Below are 14,157 nucleotides of genomic sequence, written 5' to 3' on the forward strand. Positions count from 1 at the left end.
CTCTCTCCCTCTCACCCGAGCTGGGACGAGTGATATACGTCCCCCCAACCCAACAGGGAGAAATGGGGAGGTGGGGCCTGTCACAGAGCCAACCTGGCGGTCCCCTAAGCGCACACCTAGTCCCACCCGCTCGTTGCTCACCTGGGCACACAGCTGGACGAGCTCCGGTCCACCTCCCAGGTGGCATACAAATTCATCTGCACCGGGGCGGGGGTGCGGCCTGGTCCTGGACCGCCGGGAGGCGCAGAGCCCGAGGCCACCGCGACGGCCATGGAGGTGGAGGTGGAGGAGGACGAAGAAGAGGCGGCCGCAGCAGAGGTGGACGAAGAGGACGAGGTGGCCTGGGCCAGCTTGGGGGGCGTTGGCTGTTGCGGCAGCGGCTGCTGCTGCGATGGCTGCTGCTGGGGAGACTGAGCGACCCCAGAGCCCCGCTGGCCGCTGCAGCCCCCGGCGCCACCGGGACCACCGCCCGCCCCTCCGCGTTCCGCCATGGCCTGGCCAGGGGTCGAGGGGGCGCAGGGCTTACGCAAACTAAGGCCACGCCGAGCGGCTCGCACGCTTCCCCCCGCGGTGGCGGCAGCGGGGGCTCAGCGCGACTCAGACCGCCCGGCGGAGCGCGAGCCGCCAGCGAATCTACACGCACGCGCGGGCCTTCGCTGCGCGCGGTCCTCGCGCTCGCCCGCCGCCGCCTGTTGCGGCCCGCGCGGCCCAGACACTGGGTGGGCGTGTCCGAAAGGGGGCGGGGAGCCACGGTCCCACCCAGCCGGGCGCCAAGGGGCGGGGCCAGCCGAGCTCGGCCCCGCGGCCTCTGGGGAAGGGGCTACAGTCGCAGCGTTCTCGCAGCCCTGCTCTCAGGCCTTGGAGCGCCAGCTCCGCGCTTCTCCTCCCCCTCCGGCGGCCGCTACCCCGCCAGCGGAAACCCGGGTTTTCCGGGGCGCGGTCTCGGACCGGAGAGGGCTGCACGGGAGCGCGCTCAGCCCCTGGGATCTGCCGAGCACGTAGCGAAGGCCAACTCTCAGCGGGTCACGCGTTGCATGAGAATCGGATAAACTGCTGTGGCGACCCCTTCTGTGGGCTACTGGATACTTCGCCCACTCCTGTAAAAGGAGATGTAAGTGGAGATCCAGCGACTGGCCACCACCTCGAGCACCTGAGCTAGGAAGTTTGCTCATGAGGGTAGGCAGGAGCCCATCGAGCTAAGGTTGGCCAAATCTAACAGCCTTTCTTCTTGGTACAGCGCCCTCATCCCCCCCCCCTCCACCCCAGCCTTCATTTCAAAGTCCCAGAATGCCTCAGTGCTTTCTCAATTTCAAAAATTCTATTTCTCTCAAGGCCTGATCAGCTGCCATACCCCACCCCCACTGCGCTTGCACCTTCCTACACCCACACCTCACTTCTCCCCAGTACTTGAGCAAATGTCATGGGATTCCATGCTCCAACCCAGTCTCAGAACTCAAGGGCGCCAGGGAAAAACAAGCCCTTCAAACATACACACATAACTAGTGAATCCAAGGGTTAGCAGGGACGCTGGAACAATTTAGATTTTGAAATGTAGATGTTCTCCAATAACTAAGAAGTAGGCCTTTCTGCCACAAGGTCAACGAGGAAGGCCTGACCTGGCCTACTTCCCTAGCCTACAGTTACTTCCCAGCCTAGCCTGGGTGGTAAGCTGGCTATTTTTATTCCCCAGGGACAAAGCAATAAGGTCAGACCAGACCTAAAGGTACTTCCCTCAGAGCCTTCAGACAGAGGGGTAAGGGATAATACATTATCCACAATTTCAGCACAGCAACCTACGATCCCATAGTCCTATGGGGTAGTCTGTGATTATAGACAAGAAGTATATGCTTCTGCAGAAGCTAAGAAGGAGAGAGATTCAAGAGTGTCATATATTCGGGGCTGGAGAGATGGCTCAGCGGTTAAGAGCACTGACTGCTCTTCCAGAGGACCCGGGTTCGATTCCCAGCACCCACATGGCAGCTCACAACTGTCTGAAAATGCAGTTCCATGAGATCTGACACCTTCACACCAAATGAACATAATAAAGTTAAATTAAAAAAAAAAGTTTAAAAAAAAAAAAGAGTGTCATATATTCATCCATCCTTGGGAAACAGCTTTATTTACAAAACAAGTCTAAAATAAGAACATGAAATGACAAGCCTAGGGAAGTACAGAGTTAGCTTTGGGGACCCACATATAAAGCCCAGACATACGAAGGGCCTAAAGGAAGGCCAGCTATGTGAGGGGACCTAAAATTTGAATTCCTTGTATTTCTTGCTGCCCCCACGACTGTCCTGGGGCTGAGCTTTCCGTTTCTTTTGCTGTAGGAGAAAGAGAGAGACAGGTTACAACAGGTTAAACAATCCCCAGACAGTCATAGACATAAAAATTGAAAAAAAAAGCACTGAAAACCACAACCTCTCAGATTTGCATCACTTTCTTCTGCTTCCTGTGCCCCAGCATCATGTCATTAAGAGATGGCAACCAATGGGAAATCTCTAAGAGCTTCAGGCACTGGGTCCACCTTCCCTCTCAGCAGTGAAGCACACAGCTCCACCAGGGCAGACAGACTCTCCTCCTAGGCTGTCCCCCAGGGTCCCGGGTTGCACCCACCTTCTGTTTAGCAGCATGCTCAGCCACCATGTCACTGAAGTCTTCCTTCTCCACTTGTGCCTGCTGCTCCCGCACATGTTCCTCATACTTCTGGGTCATGGCCATGGGGTCCAGCTCCAACTCCTCAGGGGCCAGCGCTACTTCCACACCTTGCAGTTCAGGGGCTGGGCCCTTCCGACTCATGACCGTGGACATGTCATAGATGTGGGTTGACCCCATCATGGCTCCCCCAACAGTGGCTGTTCTCTTCTCTGGCAGTACAGTGAACAGTTGAGGTGTCTCACTGCTGTAAAAGACAAGAAAGTAAACCCAGTAAGGGACAAAGGGTCTCTGGAGTCAAAGAAACATAGATAGCATTTAGATTCTTGGAGAATTCCATGATGACTGCAGCTGAAGTATCTGTACAACTTTAGGTTAGGGATGTGGTGTGGGTCAGTGCTGATCCTACAGGACAGAATCTGTAAGGGCTGCAGACACTAAACTAAGGGATCTTCTGAGTCAAATTAGGAGAGCAGAACCAGGACTTCCACGTAAGGAAAGGTTAGTAGTCAAAGAGGCTAAGTTTCATAGAGAACTTTAGAGCCAGTGAAACAGCTCAGCTGGCAAGCCAGACTGACCTTTATAGGAACCCATAGAAAGGAGAAAGGAGAAAACCAACTCCACCAAGTTGTGACCGTTATGAGCTTGCTGCGGCACAATAGCGCATACACACATAGGCCCACACAAACTCACCATGCATGCACACACAATAATTGTTTTTAAAAAAGGATAACAGTCAGGCAGAGGCAGGCGGATCTCTCTGAGTTCGAGGCCAGCCTGGTCTACAAGAACTAATTCCAGGACAGCCTCTAAAACTACAGAGAAACCCTGTCTTGGGAACAAAACAAAACTATATACTGATCAAAATTGAAGATATGTAGGAATATAAAATACCCTGGGCCCAGTCAAGTAAATTTCACAAAGCTAAGCAGCCAGCCAAAAACTATTAGACATATAGCAAGGCATAGTACTGCACACCTATATTTAATCCCAGGACTGGGGAAGCTGAGACAGAAGGCCATGAGTTCAAGGCCAGCCGTGGTGACATAGAGACCCCATCTCCCCACCCCACCCCCAAAAAAGCCACATGGCTTTCACCCCAGCACTAAAGGAAGCAGAGGAAGGCAGATCTCTGTGAATCCAAAGGAAGCCTGCTCTATATACAGACATAGGTCAGCCAGGGCAACACAGTAAGTAAGATCCCATCTTAGAAAAAAGAAAGAGAAGTTTCAACTCACAGAAAGGATAATAGCAATCAAAATCAGTCCGGAAAGCTACAAGTAGTAGCACACACCTATAATCCCAGCCCTTAGGAGGTGGACGAAGAAAGAAAGAAAGAAAGAAAGAAAGAAAGAAAGAAAGAAAGAAAGAAAGAAAGAAAGAGAATTCAAGATCAGCCTAGGCTAGGCTACTTGAAATCATCTCAAAAATCAAAAAAAACAAAAAACCAAAAAAACCAATAAATGTTATAATAGCAAGCAAATGGGACTGAAGAGATGACTCAGTGGTTACGAGCACTGACTGCTCTTCCAGAGGACCCAGGTTCAATTCCCAGCACTCACATGGCAGCTCACAACTGCCTGTAACTCCAGAATCCCCAACAACCCTCACACACATATATATAGATGCAAAACACCAATAAAATAAAAATAAAAAATAATTAGCAAGTAAATACACAAAGTGTCATTACAGGGTCTGGGGAAATGGGTCAGTAGGTAATGTGCTTACAATTCAAGCACAGGGACCTGAGTTTGGATCTGAAAACAAATTGTGTCTCTAAATCCAGCATAGGGGCAATGGAAACAACAGCAAGTCACAGGGTCTGTGAGAAATCCTGTCTCAAAAAAATAAGGGGGACGGGCTGGAGAGGTGGCTCAGAGGTTAAGAGCATTGCCTGCTCTTCCAAAGGTCCTGAGTTCAATTCCCAGCAACCACATGGTGGCTCACAGCCATCTGTAATGGGGTCTGGTGCCCTCTTCTGGCCTGCAGGCATACAGACAGAATATTGTATACATAATAAATAAATAAATAAATAAATAAATAATAAAAAAAATAATAAGGGGGAGAGCAATAGATGAAGACTCTTGTGTGGTCAGATGCTGGTGGGCACACCTTTAATCCCAGCACTCAGGAGGCAGAGGCAGGTGGATCTATGTGAGTTTGAGGCCAGCCTGGTCTATAAAACAAGTTCCAGAACAGTCAAGGCTACACAGAGAAACCCTGTCGGGGGTGTGGGGGTGGGGGAACTGAGGACAACTGAAGACACCTTTACCTGACAGCAAGCAACCTCTGGCACTTACATAGGTGTACACATGTGCACTTACACACATGTGCAGCTATACAAATCATGACAAGGAAGCAATTTCATGGGCCCACTCCACTGTGGGCTGTGCTACTCCTGGGCAGAAGGTCTTGGACTGTATAAGAAAGCAGACTGAGCAAGCCATGAAAAGCAGCACTCCTCCAAGGGCTCTGCTTCAGCTCCTGCCTTGAGTTCCTTCCCTGACTTCCCTTCTTAACAGACTGCATGTAACCTGTTCACCAAATAAATCCTTTTGTCCCCGAATTTCTTTTGGTCATGTTTATCACAGCAATAGAAAGCAAACCAGAACGAGTCAATCCTATGTGTCTACATAGCAAAAACAGAGCTGTACAATCCATGACAATGCAAATCCTCCCTCATGGCTTGTACTTCTATCTCTGCTGACTGCAGACCACTGCTAGCTGATTCTTTCCCAATATTTAAATCAAATACTACCTTTTCAATGAGGCCTTCCAAGGGCCTTTCCATCATTCAACATTCTTCTCAAACCCATTGCCCAGTTTCATCGGCCTCACCACTGCTATTCAGACCTGAAATTACTTTATTACGATCATTTCTCTACCTCAACTATCTATCCTGCTGACTTCCCACTGGTGCAAAGTTGGTGTTTAATAATTGTTAAAAGATCCAGGCAGTGGTGGGGCACACCTTTAATCCCAGAACTCAGGAGGCAGAGGCAGGCAAATTTCTGTGAGTTCGAAGCCAGCCTGGTCTACAGAGTGAGTTCCAGGACAGCCAAGACTACACAGAGAAACCCTGCCTCAGGAAAAAAAAAAAAAGAAAGAAAGAAAGAAAGAAAGAAAGAAAGAAAGAAAGAAAGAAAGAAAAAGACATACATGAATCTAATCTACATGGGAAGTAGAAAAAGACAAGATCTCCTGAGTAAATTGGGAGCATCGGAATCAGGAGGGGGGGGAGCAGAAAAAAAATATAGCTCAATAAAAACAATAAAAAAATTGCTAAGAAGGGAAATAAAGAAAAACGGAATTAAAAAGTCAGCCAACCAACCTAGAAGACCAACTAAGAAGTCCTCCCCCACAATTACTGCCCGACAACTTCTCTCACCCATCCATTGCCTCCTCAATCTTCTTCTTCCTCAGCTCAATGAGTTCAGGGGTCTCCATTCCAGCTGGCACCGACGAGAATCCTCCAGGAGTGATGAGGCCACTATGAAGAGGAGAGAAATAAAAGCTCTATTGTAAAGCAGCAGCCTCCAGGGACAAACAGACTGCTCTGGAGGAGCCAGGCTCCACTTCCTACCTGTCTGCAGGTGTGACAAAGCCAGTCTCATCTGGCTTGTCTTCATCACTTTCTTCCTCTTCCTCTTCTTCTGAGGATTCTTCATCAGACGGTTCTAGTTCTCCCCAAGGGGTCCGATCAATCTCTTCTTCTTCAGTTTTGGTCTGAAAGAGATTCCTCATTCATTCAACAAGTACTTACCGGGTGCCTACTGCCCACCCTGCTGTCAAGAAAGATGGACAATTAAGCACATAAATCCCCTAAAGGAAAGCTGCGTGACCAATCAAGAAAACACATGCCCCAACTCCCTGATAAAGAAGTTACAGACCAACTATTCCTAACTTCTTAAGCACTGAGTAAAATCAAACTCAGCAGCCTCCCCATACCTGAAACTCAGCAGCATTGGTTCCAAACACATCCCCATAAAGTGGCTTCCCAGTCTCATCTACTGGGGGTTTGCCCCATCCACCAGCATGGTATCCAAAGGAACAGCTCTGCAAAGGAGGAAACATGAATGAGTTTCTCCTAAACTCTAGAAAAGGCTGAAAAAAGTTAACACTCCAGGATACAAAGCTCACTCTGGGAAACTAGGATGGCAAACATAGTTAAACATTAGAAGACATTTAAAGAAAAACAAACAAATAAAAACTATTGGGGCTGGAGAGATGGCTCCGTGGTTAAGAGCACTTGCTTTTACAGCAAACCTGGGTCCAGTTCTCAGCACCTACATGGCAGCTCACCACTGTCTGTAACTCCAGTCACAGAGAATCTGACACCATTTCCTGGCCTCTGAAGACATCAGGCATACACACAGATGTAGGTAAAACAATAAACATAAAAAGTAAATAAGTAAAAGCTACTACTTTTTAAAAAAAGATGTTAACTCAGTGGGCAAAGAAGGGCTTTTCTTCTGTAAAAGTAAGGACCTGAATCAAATATTCAGCTACACAGGGCTGCTCACACCTATGATAAGCCAGCATTAGGGGGTGAAGACAGGTGGATCCCAAGGGCTTACTGGCCAGCCAACCTAGCTAAAACAGCTTCTGGTTCAAGATAGATCCTGTCTCAAAGCAATAACACAGAGAACCATTGAGAGAGACCATCTATCACTCCATATTCTGCTCTGTCCACTCATTCGTGAATAACATATACACACTCCTGTGTATATAACACACACACACACACACACACACACACACACACACACACACACAGATAAGAAAAAATAAAAACAAAAAAACAGGCAGCCAAGAGGGAAAACAAGCTCTCTGCTCACCTCAGGAATAGGTGAATTCAGCCCAGGAATTTTCAGGTTCGGGTAGGATGGGGGTGGCCCATATCGCTGCATGGCAATCAGCCATGGGGGAGGGACTTTGTGGGCATTCTGTAGGAGAAGCAGAACAGGATATGACCCATCTTCCCTTCTGCTCCTATTCTCATCCTCTCTCCATTCTCCCCAGCCACATAGTCAACACTTACGGGTCCTACTGGCATCCCTAAGGAAATCCTTAGTTCATCAGATAGGTCTCCAGGCTTCTTCTCCTTCAGCCGTGTCTCAAACTCCTTCCCCTGCGGAAAAAGCACAGCCTGCTCTATTGGGGATTCCAGACACATCCTAAGATCTAAGTGGCATGGGGATATGAGAACAGACAAGAAGTCCTAATCGCCATCAGATACAAAGTCTCATGAGGACTGCTGGGCTCCCACTTAGATTTTGGGTAGAACAGGAAAAGGAAGAAAGCCAGAGTCCTTCTGCTACAAATGCACTGAGAGTAAGGCCAAATGCAGGGCTTGCTTTCTCACTTGTGAAACGAGGCCCCTGGACAGGATGGCTGTCAGCATCCTTCTATCTCAGTCACCTTTTCATGCCATGGTGATTAACATTTCAAAAATTGGGGGTAAGAACAAAACTTTCTCCCACTTAAAACACAAAATGTTTCTGCATAACACCGGCCACTTGGCATGTTGTCCCTAAACTACCCGCAAAGACATCACTTCAAATACCTGGTCTATAACTCTCTTCTGAAAAAAGGACTTGTTTGAGGGAGAAAAAAAAAAAAAACAACCACATACTGCCTTACCCAGGGCCAGCAATGGGAAATTTTAAGGCTAAGGATCACTGTACTAGCTTTGAAATGTTGACCAAAGTCAACATTAAGATTCAACCCTGTACCTCCCAGCCCCCTTCCCGAACCTCATAATATAGGTCCCCATGGATAGTGAGCTTTGGCTTGGTCTGCCACTTGAAGAAGGCATCATGCAGTTTCTGGTAGTCAATATCTATCTTCCCCATCTTGGGCCGAACTTTCTCTCTCATTTTTGACTTCATGGTCTTTTGTTCTTCCTGTAAAAAGTATCAGAAGAGATGAATTCCTAGTATTAGTCAATTCTTTATTAGATACTCTGGCTCCAATTCAATGGAACCTCATTTATCTCACTCTGAAAAATCAGCTTAGCTTCAAGAAGCCCCTGAGCACAACTGCAGCACCTGAAATTCAAATGGCGCAGTCTGCTGAACAAAACAGACCCACTTTATGAAAAGCAATCTCAGTGTTCCGGCAGTCCCTACTGCTTGAATGTGTGACCAAGAGAACAGGAACAAGGCTGGAGAGTTGGCTCACTGGTTTAAAAGCACTAGCGCTTTTGCAGAGGCCATAACTTCAGTTCCCAGCACCTATATGGTGGCTTATAGTAAGTCCCAACTCTAGTTCCAAAGGTATATGACATCCTCTGCTCTCCACAGGCACTGGGTATAAACCCAGTACATACATGCATGCAAGCAAAACACCACATATAAAAAGTAAACTAAAATCTAAAACTAACAGTGAGAACTAGATGACTACAAGCTAAATGGAAGACAGTTTTCATGTAAATTTTTCAATCATAGACAACTAGTGCTCAACGTATTTACTTAAAATATTTAAACTTAAAAATTTACACAAGCATTGTGCTAGGCAGTTTTATGTCAACTTGACACAAGCTGGAGTCATCTGAGAGGAGGGACCCTCAATTAAGAAAATGCCTCCATATGATCTGTAGGGCAGGGGTTCTCAACCTTCCTGACACTGTGACCCTTTAATACAATCCCTCATGTTGTCCTGACCCCAACCATAGAATTATTTCAATTGTTACTTCGTAACTGTAATTTTGTTACTGTTAGGACTTGTAATGTAAATATCTGTGTTTTCTGATGGTCTTAGGTGACCCCTGTGAAGGAGTCGTTGACACCCTCCACCCCAACAAATGGGCCTGCTGCTGTTGTAGGACATTTTCTGATGGTCTTAGGTGACCCCTGTGAAAGGGTCGTTTGACACCCTCCACCCCAACAAAGGGGCCAGCTGCTGTTGTAGGACATTTTCTTAATTAGTGATTGATGGGGGAGGGCCTATGCCTGAGCTGGTGGCCCTGGGTGTTATAAGAAAGCAAACTGAGCAGCACTCGGGAGGAAGAGGCAGGCAGATCTCTGTGAGTTCGAGACCAGCCTGGTCTACAAGAGCTAGTTCCAGGACAGGCTCCAAAGCCACAGAGAAACCCTGTCTCGAAAAAAAAAGGAAAGCAAACCGAGCAAGGTGGTGATGGCAATGCACACTTTTAATCACAGCACTTGGGAGGCAGAGCTGTGAGTTCGAGGCCAACCTGGTCTAAAAAAGCTAGTTCCAGGACAGCTAAGACTGTTACATAGAGAAACCCTGTCTCGAACCCCCGCAAAAAACAAAGAATGCTGAGCAAGTCATGTGGAGCAGGCCAGTAAGCAGCTCCCCGCCATGGTTTCTGCATCAGCTCCTGCCTCCAGGTTCCTGACCTGCTAGAGTTCCTGCCCTCACTGCTTTTGATGATCCACTGTTACAATGGAACTGTGAATGAAATAAACCTTCCCTCTCCACGTTGCCTTTGGTCATGATGTTTTATCACAGCAATAGTAACCCAACTAAGCCAAGCATCATTGCACCTCTAGCTAAAGATGCATCAGAAAACAGCAAGCTGACCTAAGTGAAGGCAGGCAGGAAGAAAAGAGAAGAAGAAAGCGGCTATTCAGAACCAGGAACCTCAAACTAGCAAAGGAGTGATGCTCTAAGTTCAAACTCAAGGTCTACTTACAGTGCTGACTTCTAATCTGGAAAAGGTTAAATTTTGTTTTGTTTTGTTTTTTTGTTTTTTTTTTGTTTTTCGAGACAGGGTTTCTCTGTGGTTTTGGAGCCTGTCCTGGAACTAGCTCTTGTAGACCAGGCTGGTCTCGAACTCACAGAGATCCGCCTGCCTCTGCCTCCCAAGTGCTGGGATTAAAGGCGTAGGCCACCACCGCCCAGCTCTGGAAAAGGTTAATTAGACCAATTCTAAGGCAGCCTGCTACCAAGGGCTGAACTCAAGATTTGTGCCCCAGTCCGGCCTCACCTTCTCCTGCAGGGCCTCTCGCATCTCCTGAATGCCCGTGCGTTTGATGAAGTCTGGCAGCTCAAAAGGGGGCTTCTCAATGCCCCGCTTGCCTTGCAAGTACTTGCGCTTAAAACACCAGTGGCGTGGCACAGGGACAGAGTTCCGGGTAGCCTTGAGGTGGACCAAGAGCTTAGGGTCCTGTGCTGTCACGTCGTGCATCTCCACAACATCAGGCCGAGCCACCAGCTGAAAAGCAGAGCAATACAAAGCCCACCTCTTGAATAAAGCTGTCTTCTCTTTCTCAAGACACCTATACCAAGCATCCATAAAAGCACCTCCCTGGAAGCCCTCTAAAGCACGCTTGGTAGGGCTAAGTGCACATCACCATTTCCCAGCCTCCAGGTCCAATGGGTAATCTCGGCTCTAACCTGCTTGAGTTCTGCCACAGTAAAGCGATTCATTCGGCGCAGCTTCTTCTTGGACAGCTTAGGAGCTTCTGGCTTCTTTTCCTAAAATAAAGTAACCTCTTAGGTGGACCTCAGGTAGGAATCAAACTGCCCAGCCCACTTCAATGCTTAAATCATAAAAGCCTTTTACCATGGTGCCTACAGGAAGCACCTCAACTTTCTGTGCCCTGTATCTGTCTCCAACTGTGAGGGGGCCTGACCTGTTCATCATCGCTGCTGTCATCATCACTGTCCTTGTGCTCCTCCTCAAAGCCCTTCTTCTTAGGGACTGCAGAGTTTTCCATTTTGTCAAGTTTCTCTGGCTCCTTTTCCTTTTCCTTCTTCACATCATCAGTGAGCTAAGGAGACAGAGCATTTGAAAATCTCATTCTCCTGACACACCTCCATTTTGATGTATGCAAGCAATGATCCCAGTCTCATGTTACCGCATCCCATACCCATCGAGTGTGGCCCACTCAGAGTACACACTCCTTGTACCTTGAAAGCCTCAAAAATCCTCTTGAAGAAGATGAAGTTGGGCTCGTAGATTTCAGGCTCTTCGGTAACATATTCAATCTCGACATCAGCAGCAGGGGAGTCAGAGCCTCGAGACCGAGCTGAGTCTTTCTCTCGGTCCCCAGAGCTCTCTGAAGATGCTGCGCGTACCCGCTGGGGCTTTTTCTTCTTCTTTCGGTTCCGGCGCTTCCGGTTTTTCTATGAAAACAGGAAAACTACCTCAGTCAGAGAATCTGCACCCTATGCCTGCCTTCACTACTTTAGCACTAAGTCTTCACCCAAACAGGCAGAAGCCAAAGTTTTGCCTCTCAAAAGGTAAGCTGCTGTGCAGCCTGGAGCCACAGCCTTTCCAGCTGGGCAGCAAAAGTACTCAGAACTCAAGGGCGCTGTGACAAATGAAGGTCTGTGAGATGCTTAGATGACATCAGCACATTTCCAAACTGCATCTCTGCATCACCCTTCTGGACGGGCTTCATCACATACCTCCTTTTTGGATATGGACACGGTGTCCTCCTCAGTCTCTGATGCTGACTGTCCCAGGGATGAGCGAGTGTCTGTCTCCATTTCTTCTTCCTCTGCTCGAGAAGAATGTGGCAATCAACTCGCCTAACAGTAACTTCACAGTTATCTTTTCCTTTTCTTTTTTTGAAACAGGGTGTTCTCAAACTTACTATGTAGACAAGAAGGACTGTGCACTTCTGATCCTCCTCTCTCTACCTCTAAGTGCTGGGATCAAGAGTATATGAGCTACCACACCCAGTTTTCTCATCACTAGAGTCAGCTGCCCTCTAAACCGTGCTGTTCTCAGGGATGAGAAAGGAGGACATGGCCTCAGTACAACACTGTGGTCCAGTCCTGTGCTGCAGCTTTAGGACACACTACTCACCCTGCTGAGAGTTCATCTCTTCCTGACGGCTTTCCTTCAGCTGCAGAATCTTTTCCAAAGCCTGGGGGATCTTGGGGCCCACAGAGGGATCATCCATCTGCCAGAGACAATACAATCAGAAGAGCCGCCTCCCTCATTCCTATCTCTTGTCTTGGAAAGACTACTGGGTGGGTGGTAACACACAACAGATAAGGCTCTGCATCCCTTAGGATTCTGCCCAAGATGTCTCCCAAGTCCTTAACCCTAAAGTTCATTGTAGCTAACTGCAGTTCCTGCCTATGCCCAAGAATTTAAGCCACCCCCACACCACAGACTCCCCTGAGATCCTACAGCAGTCCCCTCTAAACTACAACCTTTCTGACCAAAGAAAGAAGCCAGCAGTCTCACCTCTCGGTTCTCATCTCCAGGGGGCGGTGGGGGACCCCGAGGGCGAGGAACAGGTGCCCCCATGGGCAAAACAGTGGGAGTGGGAACCACAGGGCCTACTGGAGCAGCTACTGTGTGAAGGAAAAAAGTCCAATGTCAGAACAGTCTCCTGGCGGCAGCTGTCCTACAGGGCACAGGAGAACTTGTGGGGTGCTGGCATGTTCTGGTATAGGCTTCCCAGGCTGGCTGCACATACACATGGTATGTAAAAACTTATGACCTAGAATACACTTGTTATACTTAAGTTTTTCTTTCTTCTTTTGAATGATTATTTTTCTATTTTCTTCTCTCACATTCCATTTGTGTAGTTATAGCCACAGAGGCCATAACAGGAAGTTCGATCCCCTCAAGCTGGAGTTACCAGTGATTGTAAGTCACCCAGTGTGGCTGGTTGGGTAGAACTCGGGTCCTCTCCATGATGAGCAGGCACTCTTAAGTAATGAAATATCTCTCCAACCTCTTTGTTTTTTCATTTGTTTTCTAATTTTTATTTATTTTATATGTAGAATGTTTCACCAGGTGTTAGTGGCACATGACTTTAATCTCAGCTCTTAGGAGACAGATCTCTGAGAGTTCAAGGCCAGCCTGGTCTACAAGAGCTAGTTCCAGGATAGGCTCCAAAGCTACAAAGAAACCCTGTCTCGAAAAACCACAAAAAAAAAAAAAAAAAGGACTGTTTCTTCTGCACACACTTATGTACACATGCACTCTTGGTGCCTGAAGAGGTCAAAAGAGAGGGTCAGATCCCCTAAAAATGTAGTTGAGTTATGAGCCAGCATGTGGTGCTGAGAGCTGAACCTAGGTCCTCAGCAAGAGTAACAAGTACCCTAAACAACTCTATCTCTCCAGCCCTTTTGTTTTGGAGATAGGTTCTATGTTGCTCAAGCTCATGATCCTTTCTTTGGCCTCTGACCAATAGGATTACAGGTTACAGATATGCACCATTATGGCTAACTCTAATCGTTTGGTTTTTGTTTTGGAGACAAGAGTCTCCCTATGTAGCTCAGGCTGGTTTAGAACTTACTTTGTAAACCATATTGCTCTCAACCTCACAGAGATGAGCCTGGCTCTGGCTCTGGAAGGTATATACCACCAACCTCAGCAAGTAATGTTTATTGATGTGTATGGGTTTTTTGTGTGCATGCATATATATACATGTGTGCCTGGTGCCCAAGGAGGTCAGAAGAGGGCACTGCATCCCTTGGAAGTGGAGTTACAGATGACTGTAACCCACCATATGGGTACTAGGAACAGAACCTGGGACCTCTGCAAGAGCACCAAATGCTCTTAACCAC

At 47.8% G+C, this 14,157-nt stretch overlaps 2 protein-coding genes across 2 annotated transcripts in view; both read right to left on the reverse strand.

Moving 5' to 3' along the window:
• Positions 1-900, reverse strand: part of Pacs1 (phosphofurin acidic cluster sorting protein 1) — a 146,063-nt gene extending 145,163 nt beyond the window's left edge. The window contains exon 1 of the mRNA XM_005351977.2: positions 142-900. Within this exon, the coding sequence (XP_005352034.1) occupies positions 142-491 (350 nt within the window). The 5' untranslated portion in view covers positions 492-900. The remainder of the gene's footprint in view (positions 1-141) is intronic.
• Positions 901-2,090: 1,190 nt separating this feature from the next.
• The window catches only part of Sf3b2 (splicing factor 3b subunit 2), a 17,192-nt gene continuing 5,125 nt past the window's right edge, over positions 2,091-14,157 (reverse strand). Inside the window, exons 6-20 of the mRNA XM_026781514.1 lie at positions 12,824-12,933; positions 12,437-12,533; positions 12,034-12,125; positions 11,533-11,748; positions 11,256-11,393; positions 11,017-11,097; positions 10,607-10,834; positions 8,409-8,558; positions 7,694-7,783; positions 7,491-7,598; positions 6,601-6,708; positions 6,236-6,378; positions 6,041-6,142; positions 2,614-2,899; positions 2,091-2,321 (exon numbers count right to left, since the gene is read on the reverse strand). Of these exons, the coding sequence (XP_026637315.1) occupies positions 2,250-2,321; positions 2,614-2,899; positions 6,041-6,142; positions 6,236-6,378; positions 6,601-6,708; positions 7,491-7,598; positions 7,694-7,783; positions 8,409-8,558; positions 10,607-10,834; positions 11,017-11,097; positions 11,256-11,393; positions 11,533-11,748; positions 12,034-12,125; positions 12,437-12,533; positions 12,824-12,933 (2,021 nt within the window). The 3' untranslated portion in view covers positions 2,091-2,249. The remainder of the gene's footprint in view (positions 2,322-2,613; positions 2,900-6,040; positions 6,143-6,235; positions 6,379-6,600; positions 6,709-7,490; positions 7,599-7,693; positions 7,784-8,408; positions 8,559-10,606; positions 10,835-11,016; positions 11,098-11,255; positions 11,394-11,532; positions 11,749-12,033; positions 12,126-12,436; positions 12,534-12,823; positions 12,934-14,157) is intronic.

This window comes from Microtus ochrogaster, chromosome 8, assembly GCF_000317375.1.
Source record: "Microtus ochrogaster isolate Prairie Vole_2 chromosome 8, MicOch1.0, whole genome shotgun sequence".
In the NCBI taxonomy this organism is placed as follows: Eukaryota; Metazoa; Chordata; class Mammalia; order Rodentia; family Cricetidae; genus Microtus; species Microtus ochrogaster.